The sequence below is a fragment of the Pelophylax lessonae genome, assembly GCF_965119305.1.
Source record: "Pelophylax lessonae genome assembly, chromosome: 11".
NCBI lineage: Eukaryota > Metazoa > Chordata > Amphibia > Anura > Ranidae > Pelophylax > Pelophylax lessonae.
In genome coordinates, this window is record NC_138778.1 from 234,309,556 (window position 1) to 234,325,000 (window position 15,445).

The 15,445-nt window shown below is 49.5% G+C and overlaps 1 protein-coding gene across 1 annotated transcript in view; it reads right to left on the reverse strand.

Moving 5' to 3' along the window:
- Positions 1 to 1,640: 1,640 nt before the first annotated feature.
- Positions 1,641 to 15,445, reverse strand: part of RGS9 (regulator of G protein signaling 9) — a 99,260-nt gene continuing 85,455 nt past the window's right edge. Inside the window, exons 17-19 of the mRNA XM_082272755.1 lie at positions 13,970 to 14,087; positions 7,742 to 8,253; positions 1,641 to 2,103 (exon numbers count right to left, since the gene is read on the reverse strand). Of these exons, the coding sequence (XP_082128881.1) occupies positions 1,950 to 2,103; positions 7,742 to 8,253; positions 13,970 to 14,087 (784 nt within the window). The 3' untranslated portion in view covers positions 1,641 to 1,949. The remainder of the gene's footprint in view (positions 2,104 to 7,741; positions 8,254 to 13,969; positions 14,088 to 15,445) is intronic.

Sequence of the window (15,445 nt, forward strand, 5' to 3'; positions counted from 1 at the left end):
CTATGGGGAGGAGCTTAGGTACTAGAGGCTGGAGGGGAGAGGGGTTTAGGTAGTTGAGGAGGAGTTTGGGTAATAAAGACTGGGGGGGGTGCTTAGGTACTAGAGACTGGAGGGGGGGGGTTGTACTTGGAGTTTGCATAATGTCTGTGGGGGAGGTGCTTAGGTACTAAAGGCTGGAGGTGAAAGGGGGAGGAGTTTGTGTACTTTAGAAGGAGTTTGCGTAATAACGTCTGTGAGGGAGGTGCTTAGGTACTGGAGGTGAAAGGGGGAGTGGTTTAGGTACTAGAGGCTGGGGGGGAGGGAAAGAGGGGGAGGAGTTTGGATAAGAAAGTCTGTGGGGGAGGTGCTTAGGTATTAGAGGCTGGAGGGGGAGAGGTTTAGGTACTAAAGACTGGAAGGGGAGTGGTTTAGGTACTAAAGGCTGGAGGGGGTGGGGTTTAGGTATTTAAGGCTGGAGGGGGAGGGGTTTAGGTGCTAAGGGCTAGAAGGGGAGGAATTTAGGTACTCTGGGAGTTTGGAAACTAGAGGCTGTGGGGGGAGGTGCTTAGGTGATAGAGGATGGAGGGGGAGGAGTTGTGGTACTAGAGGATAGAGGGGGAGGAGTTGTGGTACTAGAGGACAGAGGGGATTGTGGTACTAGAGGACAGAGGGGGAGGAGTTTTGGTACTAGAGGCTGGAGGGGGAGGAGTTGAGGTACTAGAGGCTGGAGGGGGAGGAGTTGGGGTACTAGAGGCTAAAGAGGGAGGAGTTGAGGTACTAGAGGCTAAAGAGGGAGGAGTTGAGGTACTAGAGGCTGGAGAGGGAGGAGTTGGGGTACTAGAGGCTGGAGAGGGAGGAGTTGGGGTACTAGAGGCTAGAGGAGTTGGGGTACTAGAGGGGGGAGATGTTGGGGTACTAGAGGCTAGAGGGGGGAGATGTTGGGGTACTAGAGGCTAGAGGGGGGAGATGTTGGGGTACTAGAGGCTAGAGGGGGGAGGAGTTGGGGTACTAGAGGCTAGAGGGGGGAGGAGTTGGGGTACTAGAGGCTGGAGGGGGAGAAGTTGGGGTACTAGAGGCTGGAGAGGGAGGAGTTGGGGTACTAGAGGCTAGAGGGGGGAGGAGTTGGGGTACTAGAGGCTAGAGGGGGAGGAAGCAGTACTCCTCCAGTCTATACTGTGTGGCAGGCTGTGTAAATCACAGAATTAGCTGAACAGAATCCCCAATATTTTGGCAGATAAAGCAGAACCCCGCGGAGATTTCATTCTGGTGATGGATGGATGAAGTCCCCCGCTAGGATCATTTGGTTTTTTTTGGCACTTCATTGGTGAGAAGTCTCACTCCTTCTGCTGCAATATCCAAAACTGTAACAGTAATATTAAATCCTTCTGTGGGAGTGAGACCTCCATCCCTGCAGATGCCGGTGCGAGGTTTATAAATGTCCCCCGGGGAAGAGAAGTGAAGATAACATTGGTACAGAAATCCCCCAGAATCTCCCCTTTCCATGTGAGTTCATGGTTCTTCTGTGTGGCGCCCCCTTCAGTCTGATGCCCCTTTCTGCAGGGCTGTACCTGGGGGGGGGGGGGGGCGGATCGCACTGTGGGGGCGGATCGCACTGTCCTCCATCATCATCATCCAATCACATAGAGAGGCCACCGATGTGATATTGTGAACACGTTGTACTGGCTACAGATATGCTGAACCACTTCGCCCCTGGGGAGGTCCCTTGAGGTTCTAGGGGCCCCTTGGCTGCAAAGGATTCTGGGTGCTTTTGGCTAATACTGCTGTGCTTGAGTGAGAAGGCGGGGGAGGGGTTGAGGGGGTTCGGTTCCACCCCCCGCTGGCAGTGATCTGGTTAATGGTGAAGGCGATCGCTCGGTTGGTAGCGAATCCTAATGCACTTAGTCAGAGGGGCTCCCGGCCACAGTGTATGAGAAGGGCCCCTTTCCCGGGCGTCCTTAGGCAGCGTGCCGCTAGCCAGCTTTACCTTCTTCTATGATGTGCTCCCAGGGGCAAATCACCTCCTGGACCGAGTCCTTACAGGCCAGCTGATTGTCCTCCTCCTCCTCCGAGTCAATGGGGTAGATCCGACTCTCCGCCGGGATGTCCACCTTTATCTGGAAGAAGCTGCAAGCCAGAAAAGTCAAGTTATTTCTAATTACTGAGCAACACGGCCCCGCCCTACAACACTGATAGGCCCGTGATTGGCTGAATGGAGAAATATCTATACCCCGGGGCCCGGGCATCTCATACTCTCTGATGCTGCCTGTGTCTGAAGAGCAGAAGCTTGGATGTTGCTAGCTACAAGCTTTGTTCTAGGTCAGGGACCAGAGGGAAATGAAGCTAGAGCATCAAAATAATAGGACAAGGCGGGTGAGCTAGGACAGGATGGGAAAGGATGGGCTGAGACAGGACAAGGAGCACCAGGCCCGGACAGGACAGGGCGGGCCGGGACAGGACAAGGAGCACCAGGCCCAGACAGGACAAGGCAGGCCGGGACAGGACAAGGCAGGCCGGGACAGAATAGGGTGGGCCGGGACAGGACAAGGCTATCCGGGACAGGACAGGGTGGGCCGGGACAGAACAGGGCGGGCCGGGACAGGACAGGGTGGGCCGGGACAGACTAGGGTGGGTCCAGACAGGACAAGGCAGGACAAGGCAGGCCGGGACAGGACAAGGCGGGCCGGGACAGAATAGGGTGGGCTCAGACAGGACAAGGCAGAACAGGACAAGGCAGGCCGGGACAGGACAAGGCGGGCCGGAACAGGACAAGGCGGGCCAGGACAGAATAAGGTGGGCCGGGACAGGACAAGGCTATCCGGGACAGGACAGGGTGGGCCGGGACAGGACAGGGTGGGCCGGGACAGGACAGGACGGGCCGGGACAGGACAAGGCGGGCCGGGACAGGACAAGGCGGGCCGGGACAGGACAAGGCGGGCCGGGACAGGACAAGGCGGGCCGGGACAGGACAGGGTGGGCCGGGACAGAACAGGGTGGGCTCAGACAGGACAAGGCAGAACAGGACAAGGCAGGCCGGGACAGGACAAGGCGGGCCGGAACAGGACAAGGCGGGCCAGGACAGAATAAGGTGGGCCGGGACAGGACAAGGCTATCCGGGACAGGACAGGGTGGGCCGGGACAGGACAGGGTGGGCCGGGACAGGACAGGACGGGCCGGGACAGGACAAGGCGGGCCGGGACAGGACAAGGCGGGCCGGGACAGGACAAGGCGGGCCGGGACAGGACAAGGCGGGCCGGGACAGGACAAGGCGGGCCGGGACAGGACAGGGTGGGCCGGGACAGAACAGGGCGGGCCGGGACAGAACAGGGCGGGCCGGGACAGAACAGGGTGGGCCGGGACAGAACAGGGTGGGTCCAGACAGGACAAGGCAGAACAGGACAAGGCGGGCCGGGACAGGACAAGGCGGGCCGGGACAGAATAGGGTAGGCTCAGACAGGACAAGGCAGAACAGGACAAGGCAGGCCGGGACAGGACAAGGCGGGCCGGGACAGGACAAGGCGGGATGGGACAGGACAAGGCAGGCCAGGACATAATAAGGTGGGCCGAGACAGGACAAGGCAGAACAGGACAAGGCAGGCCGGAACAGGACAAGGCAGGCCGGGACAGGACAAGGCGGGCCAGGACAGAATAGGGTGGGCCGGGACAGAATAGGGTGGGCCGGGACAGGACAAGGCTATCCGGGACAGGACAGGGTGGGCCGGGACAGGACAGGACGGGCCGGGACAGGACAAGGCGGGCCGGGACAGGACAAGGCGGGCCGGGACAGGACAAGGCGGGCCGGGACAGGACAAGGCGGGCTGGGGAAGGACAAGGCGGGCTGGGGAAGGACAAGGCGGGCCGGGACAGAACAGGGTGGGCCGGGACAGGACAAGGCAGACCGGGACAGGACAAGGTGTGCCGGGACAGGACAAGGTTGAGTCGGCTGGGCCAGGACAAGGTTGAGTCGGCTGGGCCCTGACAGGAAGAGCCAGGCTGGGCCAGGCCACGCTCCCTCCCTCAGCTCTCCTGGCATTGCTATTGTTCTGGGTGTGGACGACCTTTAATGTGAAGGGACTGGAGAAAATGGATACTGAAATCTGTCATTGATGAGCTGTCATGTGGATCCTGCAGATTCAGCAAGTATGCAGAGAATATCTTTCCTCTGATTTTCCCGACCTGCCATGCTTGTCTCGGGTCGGTGACTCCAAGTACCGAAGTGAGGATAACCATGACAGTCAGGCCTCGGGCTGGCGACATAACAGGTCTACTTTAACCCTTGGTTAGATGTAAAGATGGCTCCTTACCGTCAGTGGCTGAGCGGATCATGCAGTGAGGATCATGGCTGGTGAATACGCGGACACAATACAAACTGGAAGCAGCGCAGGGACCTCCCACATGCAGGCAGAAAACAGGGGACTTTTCCAAGGACATGTGAAGACAAATAGGCATGCTGAGACAACGCCATGCAACGATCAGCCAATAGACAGGGAAATGCAATTCACAAACTGGACACAAGGTGTCACTAAGGACTGAAAATAGCTGAACCAATAAAATGGTGACACAACAAAGCCACACCCACTAGGTCAACTACATGCAGCATTATAGGTCCTTTCTATATACTCAATCTTTGGTGATGGAACAGGTGGGTGGAGCTCTACTAGGGATAGTTCAGATAATAAAATAAAGATTTATTGAAACTGAAAATATTTTTTTAAATTGAATATTAAAATAAAATATGTAATTCAATTTAAAAAAAAAATATTGTAATCATTATAGAAATTAACCTGAGCCAATCAGAAATGATGGAAAATATTCACATTATCATTACACCCATCCCTCTCCACCTCATACACCTATCCTCCTGGGCAGGTGTATTCATTAAATGGGGATCAAACTCCACCCATGCCTCTCCTCCTGGGCTGAGCTTCATTAAATGGGGATCAAACTCCACCCATGCCTCTCCTCCTGGGCTGAGCTTCTTCATTAAATGGGGATCAAACCCCACCCACGCCTCTCCTCTTGGGCTGAGCTTCTTCAATAAATGGGGATCATACCCCAACCAATCCCTCTCCTCCTGGGCTGAGCTTCTTCAATAAATGGGGATCATACCCCACCTATGCCTCTCCTCCTGGGCTGAGCTTCTTCAATAAATGGGGATCATACCCCAACCAATCCCTCTCCTCCTGGGCTGAGCTTCTTCAATAAATGGGGATCATACCCCACCTATGCCTCTCCTCCTGGGCTGAGCTTCTTCATTAAATGGGGATCATACCCCACCTATGCCTCTCCTCCTGGGCTGAGCTTCTTCATTAAATGGGGATCATACCCCACCTATACCTTTCCTCCTGGGCTGAGCTTCTTCATTAAATGGGGATCATACCCCACCTATGCCTCTCCTCCTGGGCTGAGCTTCTTCATTAAATGGGGATCATACCCCACCTATACCTTTCCTCCTGGGCTGAGCTTCTTCATTAAATGGGGATCATACCCCACATATGCCTCTCCTTCTGGGCTGAGCTTCTTCATTAAATGGGGATCATACCCCACCTATGCTTCTCCTCCTGGGCTGAGCTTCTTCATTAAATGGGGACAAACATCACCTACGCCTCTGCTTCTGGGTGGAGCTTGTTTATTAAATGGGGATCAAACTGCGCTTACACCTCTCCTCCTGAGAGGACCTTCTTCATTAAATGGGGATAAAAAACTGCCTACGTCTCTACTACTGGGTGGAGCTTGTTTATTAAATGGGGATCAAACTGCGCCTACACCTCTCCTCCTGAGAGGACCTTCTTCATTAAATGGGGATAAAAAACTGCCTACGTCTCTACTACTGGGTGGAGCTTGTTTATTAAATGGGGATCAAACCCCACCTATGCCTCTTCTCCTGGGCGGAGCTTCTTCGTTAAATAGAAATCAAACCCTGCATAATCCTCTCCTCCTGAGAGGAGCTTCTTCATTAAATGGGGATCAAACCCTGCCTACGTCTCTCCTCCTGGGTGGAGCTTCTACATTAAAAGGGGATCAGACCCCACCTATGTCTCTACTCCTGGGCAGGGCTTCTTCATTAAAGGGGGACAAACATCCCCTACATCTCTCCTCCTGGGTAAAGGTTCAGAAAAAAGAGATCAAACACCACCTACGCCTCTCCTCAGTGGAGCTTCTTCATTTATTAGGGATCAAACCCCACCTATGCCTCTTCTCCTTGGTGGAGATTCTTCATTAAATGGGGATCAAACCCCACCTATGCCTCTACTCCTGGGAGGAGCTTCTTCATTAAATGGGGACAAACCCCACCTATGCCTTCCCTCCTCTGGGTGGAGGTTCATTAAATGGCGACCAAACCCCATCTACGCCTCTCCTTCTTGGCAGAGCTTCTTTATTAAATGGGGATCAAACCCCACCTACACAACTCCTCCTGAGAGGAGCTTTTTTATTAAATGGGGGATCAAACCCTACCTACGCCTCTCCTACTAGGTGGAGCTTCTTCATTAAAAGAGGATCAAACCCTACCTACGCCTCTCCTCCTGGGTGGAGCTTCTTCATTAAAAGGGGATCAGACCCTACCTACGCCTCTCCTCCTGGGTGGAGCTTCTTCATTAAATGGGGTTCAAACCCCGCCCACACCACTCCTCCTGAGAGGAGCTTCTTCATTAAATGGGGATCAAACCCTACCTACGCCTCTCCTCCTGGGTGGAGCTTCTTCATTAAAAGGGGATCAGACCCTACCTACGCCTCTCCTCCTGGGTAGAGCTTCTTCATTAAATGGGGATCAAACCCTGGCTGGGAATATCCTCCGCCTGAACACGTCGTACGAAGTTTGTGACAATACCAACATTCATAGTAATAGGTAAAACCAGACACTTCATTTAGTTCCTGTCGGGGTGACACCCTACAACACACTGACATACAAGGAGTCACCTGGACAGCAAGTGAAGGGGGAAGCTGGTATGAAGATAGAATTAGGTACTTGTAGTAGTTCTATTTGCATTCCAAAACTTGTTAAAGAGACAGGCTCAACTGGCAGCGTGACGGTGCATCCTGGTTGCCCGCACCCCCAACAAGGTACACCTCCCTAGCCACCTGCTGTAATAGGGTGAAGAGTATGGGTATAAGTCTCCCAAGTGACAGTGTTCAGGCCTGAGCAGCCACAGTCACATGGGGGGGGGGGGCAGAGGGAGGTTTACTTTGCCCGGGTAGGCTCTGACACCAGGCTGGACTTGTGCACTAAGAAGGGTCTGTGCATTAATTAGAGGGGGGGGGGGGCATGCATTATTAATACTTGTTGGGGGGTGGAGTATAAGAAGAAGACATGGTCACTCCACTCTAAATAGGTAGGTGACAGTGTCATCCAGTGAAGCTGCTAGTACACCCGTACTGTCCAAATGGAGCAAAAACAAATGTTTTCCTTCTATTTCCTCTACAGGTCGAATGTTATTCACACATAAAAAAAATAAAGTGGTTCCGGAAAATACAACTTTATGGTCACTAGATGGAGCAGGTAATCACAGGAAATCCCAGGATCCTCAGCTCCATCTAGTGGCCAAATTATGACATATTCCTTATTGACTCTTTTCTTTATGAACGTGGAAGGAAAATGGCCCAGTAGTAACATTCGATTTTGCCCCTGTGCGCACAGAACGAATGTACATACAGTTTCTCAGGATTTTTTTTTAATATAAAAGGCACCCATTGTAACGGATAAAAAGGTTGTCCTTGGTGAACCCATCACCGTGTGTCCCTCAACACCCCACCCCAATCTACTCACTTGGTCACCTTCCTGGACGTCTGCTGCAGCTGCTGCTCCAGTTCGTTGAGCGGCTGCACTTTGCTTTGATTCACCGCCGGGCACTTGGGGGAAAGGGTGGCGAAGACAGGCGAGCTGGAGCACCCCCTCTTCAGGAGCTTGCTGAAGGACAGGGTGACTTTGGATTTCGGCACGGCCTTGATCTCCACCGGGACGGAGAGGTGGTGGTTCCCGCCTGTCCCAGACTCCGACCCGAACGACGCCTCCGTGTTGTCGGTGGAAGATGTAAACTGGTAGTCTGAGTCGCCGGCCCCGTTGGCCTCCCATTTCCTCTCCATGCCCGGCGTGCTCTCTATAGCTACGCTGATGGGGGAGGGGCAGACAGCAGAGTTGGGGAGGGCAATGTGCGCGGGGGAGGGACTGGAGAGCTCCACTGTAGGGCGGCAGGACAGGAAGGGGCTGGTGGGGGATGGAGGAGCGCAGGTACCCGTGTAGACGGTCAGGTGAGGGATGGGAGCGGTGTAATGGCAGAGCTGTAAGGAGAGAGCAGAGGATATCACTAGGGGAACTAGGAGCGCCCCCTATAGGAGCATTCACTCACACAGACAGTACACACTTCACCAGAGAGGCGCACACACACAACATGAACAGAAACGACGGAAGACAAGAACGCAAAATGGAGCGTGTTTATTGAACGTGAAGACAGTGATGTCATAGAGAGGGCGGAGTCACCGCTAATAAAGGACATAAAGTTGGGGAAGAATATAAATATAACAGAAAAATAGGAAGACAGTGATGTCATGGAGAGGGTGGAGCCACCACCAATAAAATACAACAGAAAAGAATATAAATGTAACAGAAAATAATAAAGGACGGTGATGTCAGAGAGGGCGGAGCCACCACTAATAAAATACAAAGGAGAAGAATAACAATTTAGGAGAAAATAATAAAAAGACAGTGATGTCATAGAGAGGGTGGAGCCACCACCAATAAAATACATTTATATTCTGCTCCGTTGTATGTATTTATATTGGTGGTGGCTCCGCCCTCTCCATGACATCACTGTCTTTTCTGTTACATACAAAGGAGAAGAATATTAATGCAACAGAAAAGACAGTGATGTCATGGAGAGGGCGGAGCCACCACCAATATAAATACATACAACGGAGAAGAATATAAATGTAACAGAAAATAATAAAGGACGGTGATGTCAGAGAGGGCGGAGCCACCACTAATAGAATACAACAGAGAAGGATAACAATGTAAAAGAAAATAATAAAGACAGTGATGTCATAGAGAGGGCGGAGTCACCACCAATAAAAGACATTTATATTTCACTTGACCCCCCTTCTAGATTGTAAGCTCTAAGGATCAGGGCCCTCTAAATCCTCCTGTATTGAATTGTACTGTAACTGAATTGTCTTCCCTCATATTGTAATGCGCTGCGCAAACTGTCGGCGCTATATAAATCCTGTATAATAATAATAATGATATATTCTGCTCCGTTGTATGTATTTATATTGGTGGTGGCTCCGCCCTCTCCATGACATCACTGTTTTTTCTGTTACATACAAAGGAGAAGAATATTAATGCAACAGAAAAGAGACAGTGATGTCATGGGGAGGGCGGAGCCGCCACCAATAAAATACATACAACGGAGCAGAGTATAAATGTAACAGAAAATAATATAGACAGTGATGTCATAGAGAGGGCGGAGCCACAACCGATGAAAGACATTTATATTCTGCTCCGTAGTGGTGGTGGCCCCACCCTCTCCATGACATCACTGTCTTTTCTGTTACATATAACTGAGAAGAATATAAATGTAACAGAAAAGACAGTGATGTCATAGAGAGGGCGGAGCCACCACCAATATAAATACATACAATGGAGAAGAATATAAATGTATTTTATTGTTTGTGGCTCCGCCATTTCTATGACATCACTGTCTTCTTTATTTTCTGTTACATTTCATTTCTTTTCTATTGTATGGAATTATATTGGTAGTGACTCCTCCCTCTCCATGACATCACTGTCTTTTCTGTTACAAGGGAGAAGAATATAAATGTAACAGAAAAGGCAGTGATGTCATGGAGAGGGCGGAGCCACCATCAATATAATTATACACAGGAGAGAATATACATGTAACAGAAAAGACAGTGATGTCATGGGGAGGGCGGAGCCACCACCAATATAAATACATACAAGGGAGAGAATATAAATGTAACAGAAAAGACAGTGATCTCATGGAGAGGGAGGAGTCACCACCAATATAAATACATAAAACAGAAAAGAAAATAAATATAACAGAAAATAAAGAAGACGGTGATGTCACAGAGAGGGTGGAGCCACCAATAAAAGACATTTCATCCATTGTATGTATTTATATTGGTGATGGCCCCACCCTCTCCATGACATTACTGTCTTTTCTGTTACATTTATATTCTTCTCAATTGTATGTAGCAGAAAAGATGTCATGGGGAGGGCGGAGCCACCAATATAAATATACATGGGAAAGAATACAAATGTAACAGAAACGACAGTGATGTCATGGGGAGGGCGGAGCCACCACCATTATAATTATACATAGGAGAGAATATAAAATGTAACAGAAAAGACAGTGATGTCATGGGGAGGAGGGCGGAGCCACCACCAATATAATTATACATAGGAGAGAATATAAATGTAACAGAAAAGAAAGACAGTGATGTCATGGGGAGGGCGGAGTCACCACCACCAATATAAATACGTACAACAGAAAAGAAATATAACAGAACATAAAGAAGACGGTAATGTCATAGAGAGGGCGGAGCCACCAATTAAAGACATTTCATCCATTGTATGTATTTATATTGGTGGTGGCTCCGCCCTCTCCATGACATTACTGTCTTTTCTGTTACATTTATATTATTCTCAATTGTATGTAACAGAAAAGACAGTGATGTCATGGAGAGGGCGGAGCCACCACTAATATAAATACATATAAGGGAGAGAATATAAGTGTAACAGAAAAAAACAGTGATGTCATGGAGAGGGCGGAGCCACCACTAATATAAATACATACAAGGAAGAGAATATGAATTTAACAGAAAATAAAGACAACAGGGATGTCATGGAGAGGGCGGAGCCACCACCAATAAAAGACATATATATTCTTCTCCAATGTATTTATTTATATTGGTGGTGGCTCCGCCCTCTCCATGACATCACTGTCTTTTCTGTTACATTTATATTCTTCTTCATTCCATTGAATGTATTTATATTAGTGGTGACTCCGCCCGCTCCATGACATCACTGTCTTTTCGGTTACATTTAGATTTTATTTCGTTGTAACAGGAAATAAAGTGATGTCATTAGAGGGCGGAGCCACCACCAATATAAATACATTCAAAGGAGAAGAATATAAATGTAACAGAAAAGACAGTGATGTCATGGAGAGGGCGGAGCCACCACCAATATAAACACATTCAATGGAGAAGAATATAAATGTAACAGAAAATAAAGTCGGGGACAGCGCCCAGCGGACCGAGCCGCTGACCTGCCGCAACATATTATATCATAGATCACTGCGCCGCCTCACCAACACCCCGCTCCTAATAAAGAACAACCCCGGGCACAGACTCTTCTTCAGTTCTGGAAGGGGTGGGGGGAGGGGTTTGTGTGGAGCTTCAGAAGAAATCTGATCTGACGTTTCAAATGGAAAAACCACTTTATTGTTTATAAGACAACAAATATATAGAAACTTCCGCTTCCTCAGGGCTCTCATTTTAATGTGTTCTTCTTTGTATTATTGGTTATTCATCTTTTTATAATAAATAATTAATATAATAAATCATTTTATAATAATTCGTCTTTAATATAATACGTGTCCTCATATAAGTATTTTTTGCACTCTTTCATATGAATGTATTCTTTTCTGTTTTTTAATGTGTTCTTTTTATTCCCTAATATAAAATGTGTTCTTTTGTATTCCTTAAGATACATGTTATTTTTTTTTTTTATACCTTAATATACGCGTTTTATTTTTATTTTTTATTCCTTAATATACAATTTTTTTCTTTTTTTTTCAATAATATACAAAGTGTTCTTTTTCCCCTTAATTTAAGTTCTTTTTTTTAACTTAAGTTCTTTTTTTATTCCTTAATATAAAATGTGCTTTTATTCATTCATATTATGTATTTTTTTATACTCAACTATAAATGTAATTTTTTATTCTTTAGTATAAATGTATTATTTTATCATTCTGTATAGCCCTGATAAAGAGGTTTCTAGAACCCTGAAACGTGTCGGATTTCTGTTGACAATGATGTGGAATTTTACATGTAAAATGTCTCCTGCCACTCCACACAAACCTGGACAGGACTCTCCTCTCCTGGAGGACTCTACTCCTTCTCCTCTCCTTCTCCTCTCCTGAAATACTCTGCTCTGCTGGAGGACTCTGCTCCTTCCTCTAACTCTCCTCTCCTGAAATACTCTGCACTGCTGGAGGACTCTGCTCCTTCCTCTAACTCTCCTCTCCTGAAATACTCTGCACTGCTGGAGGACTCTGCTCCTCCCTCTATAACTCTCCTCTCCTGAAATACTCTCCTCTCCTGGAGGACTCTACTCCTTCTCCTCTCCTTCTCCTCTCCTGAAATACTCTGCTCTGCTGGAGGACTCTGCTCCTTCCTCTAACTCTCCTCTCCTGAAATACTCTGCACTGCTGGAGGACTCTGCTCCTTCCTCTAACTCTCCTCTCCTGAAATACTCTGCACTGCTGGAGGACTCTGCTCCTCCCTCTATAACTCTCCTCTCCTGAAATACTCTCCTCTGCTGGAGGACTCTGCTCCTTCCTCTATAACTCTCCTCTCCTGAAATACTCTGCACTGCTGGAGGACTCTGCTCCTTCCTCTAACTCTCCTCTCCTGAAATACTCTCCTCTGCTGGAGGACTCTGCTCCTCCCTCTATAACTCTCCTCTCCTGAAATACTCTCCTCTGCTGGAGGACTCTGCTCCTTCCTCTATAACTCTCCTCTCCTGAAATACTCTGCACTGCTGGAGGACTCTGCTCCTTCCTCTAGAACTCTCCTCTCCTGAAATACTCTGCACTGCTGGAGGACTCTGCTCCTCCCTCTATAACTCTCCTCTCCTGAAATACTCTCCTCTGCTGGAGGACTCTGCTCCTTCCTCTATAACTCTCCTCTCCTGAAATACTCTGCACTGCTGGAGGACTCTGCACCTTCCTCTATAACTCTCCTCTCCTGAAATACTCTGCACTGCTGGAGGACTCTGCTCCTTCCTCTATAACTCTCCTCTCCTGAAATACTCTGCACTGCTGGAGGACTCTGCTCCTTCCTCTATAACTCTCCTCTCCTGAAATACTCTGCACTGCTGGAGGACTCTGCTCCTTCCTCTATAACTCTCCTCTCCTGAAATACTCTGCTCTGCTGGAGGACTCTGCTCCTTCCTCTATAACTCTCCTCTCCTGAAATACTCTCCTCTGCTGGAGGACTCTGCTCCTTCCTCTAGAACTCTCCTCTCCTGAAATACTCTGCACTGCTGGAGGACTCTGCTCCTTCCTCTATAACTCTCCTCTCCTGAAATACTCTGCACTGCTGGAGGACTCTGCTCCTTCCTCTATAACTCTCCTCTCCTGAAATACTCTGCTCTGCTGGAGGACTCTGCTCCTTCCTCTAGAACTCTCCTCTCCTGAAATACTCTGCACTGCTGGAGGACTCTGCTCCTTCCTCTATAACTCTCCTCTCCTGAAATACTCTGCACTGCTGGAGGACTCTGCTCCTTCCTCTATAACTCTCCTCTCCTGAAATACTCTGCCCTGCTGGAGGACTCTGCTTCTTCCTCTATAACTCTCCTCTCCTGAAATACTCTGCACTGCTGGAGGACTCTGCTCCTTCCTCTATAACTCTCCTCTCCTGAAATACTCTGCACTGCTGGAGGAGTGTGATAGGCAGTGATGCGGAGACGTGATAATCTGCAGAGTTTAGCGGAGTTTTTTTTGTATAATAAAAATTTGATAACTTGGAAGTTTTGTCTCTTCTACACTCTAACAGCCTGTCCTAGAAATGTAAAGCAATGGCGCCCTCTAGTGGCAAATTCTGGAACTGTAGAAATCTTTCCATTTCTTGCTCTAAGTTTCTCTCCCTGGAACTACATGGTATCTCATTGTGATAATTATGGGGTCCCCATCCCAGCGGGGCCCCGGGTTTAGGTGGCCTTTGGCTGATTCCTGCGGTCTAGTTTGCTCATGACCTGCGTGATGTCCACTGTATTGGCTGCCTCTTTGGCTTTGGCCTCTTCCTCAAGCTGCCGCAGGATCACCGGGCTGGGGCTGGACCGCCGATGTCTGCGCATGAACGGGAAGTTACTGCTGTAAAAGAAATGTCACATTTTATTCAGCAACAAATTCCTGACATTCCACAGAAGAGAAGAATCAATTGTAAAAAAAGCCACTTTTATCACTAAAAAACCGGCTTTCAGCTGCAGTCACTGACTGTGCCTGGGCTGAGATGATGTCATCAGTCTGCTGCAGGCAGGAGGAAGCATTTCCTCAGTCTCCCCTCCCCCAGACTGTACATTGTAACTTTGTAGCAAGTTACAAGGTAGGAGGCTGCAGCAGGGACTGCCTCATGCAGTTCAACAGCTTGACTGCTCTTACTGCAGAGAACCCTGTTGTCCTTTATATAGTCCTTGGACCAAAAACAAGTAGTCCAACAAAGTACCTGCTCTAAGAATAAGCCAGGAGGTCGCTCATCCTGCACTGTGCCTGCTGTACAGACAGTGGGGGGAATTCCTAATCCGAGATGCTAGAGGGACTCCTCCCTCTGTTCCTAGGTAGGAACAGAGGGAGGGGTCACTGGGAAAGGCAGGAACAGAGGGGAGTCACTGGGAAAGGCAGGAACAGAGGGGGAGTCACTGGGAAAGACAGGAACAGAGGGGTAGTCACTGGGAAAGGCAGGAACAGAGGGGTAGTCACTGGGAAAGGCAGGAACAGAGGGAGGAGTCTCTGGGAAAGGCAGGAACAGAGGGAGGAGTCTCTGGGAAAGGCAGAAAAGAGGGAGGAGTCTCTGGGAAAGGCAGGAACAGAGGGAGGAGTCTCTGGGAAAGGCAGGAACAGAGGGGGAGTCACTGGGAAAGGCAGGAACAGAAGGGGAGTCACTGGGAAAGGCAGGAACAGAGGGAGGAGTCTCTGGGAAAGGCAGGAACAGAAGGGGAGTCACTGGGAAAGGCAGGGACAGAGGGGAATCACTGGTTAAGGCAGGAACAGAGGGAGGAGTTTCTGGATAAGGCAGGAACAGAGGGAGGAGTTTCTGGTTAAGGCAAGAAAAGAGGGAGGAGTCCCTGGAAAAGGCAGGAACAGAGGGAGGAGTCTCTGGGAAAGGCAGGAACAGAGGGAGGAGTCTCTGGGAAAGGCAGGAACAGAGGGAGGAGTCTCTGGGAAAGGCAGGAACAGAGGGGGGGGGTCTCTGGGAAAGGCAGGAACAGAGGAAGGAGTCCCTGGGAAAGGCAGGGACAGAGGGAGGAGTCTCTGGGAAAGGCAGGAACAGAGGGGGGGAGTCTCTGGGAAATGCAGGAACAGAGGGAGGAGTCTCTGGGAAATGCAGGAACAGAGGGAGGAGTCTCTGGGAAAGGCAGGAACAGAGGGAGGAGTCCCTGGGAAAGGCAGGAACAGAGGAAGGAGTCTCTGGGAAAGGCAGGAAAAGAGGGAGGAGTCCCTGGGAAAGGCAG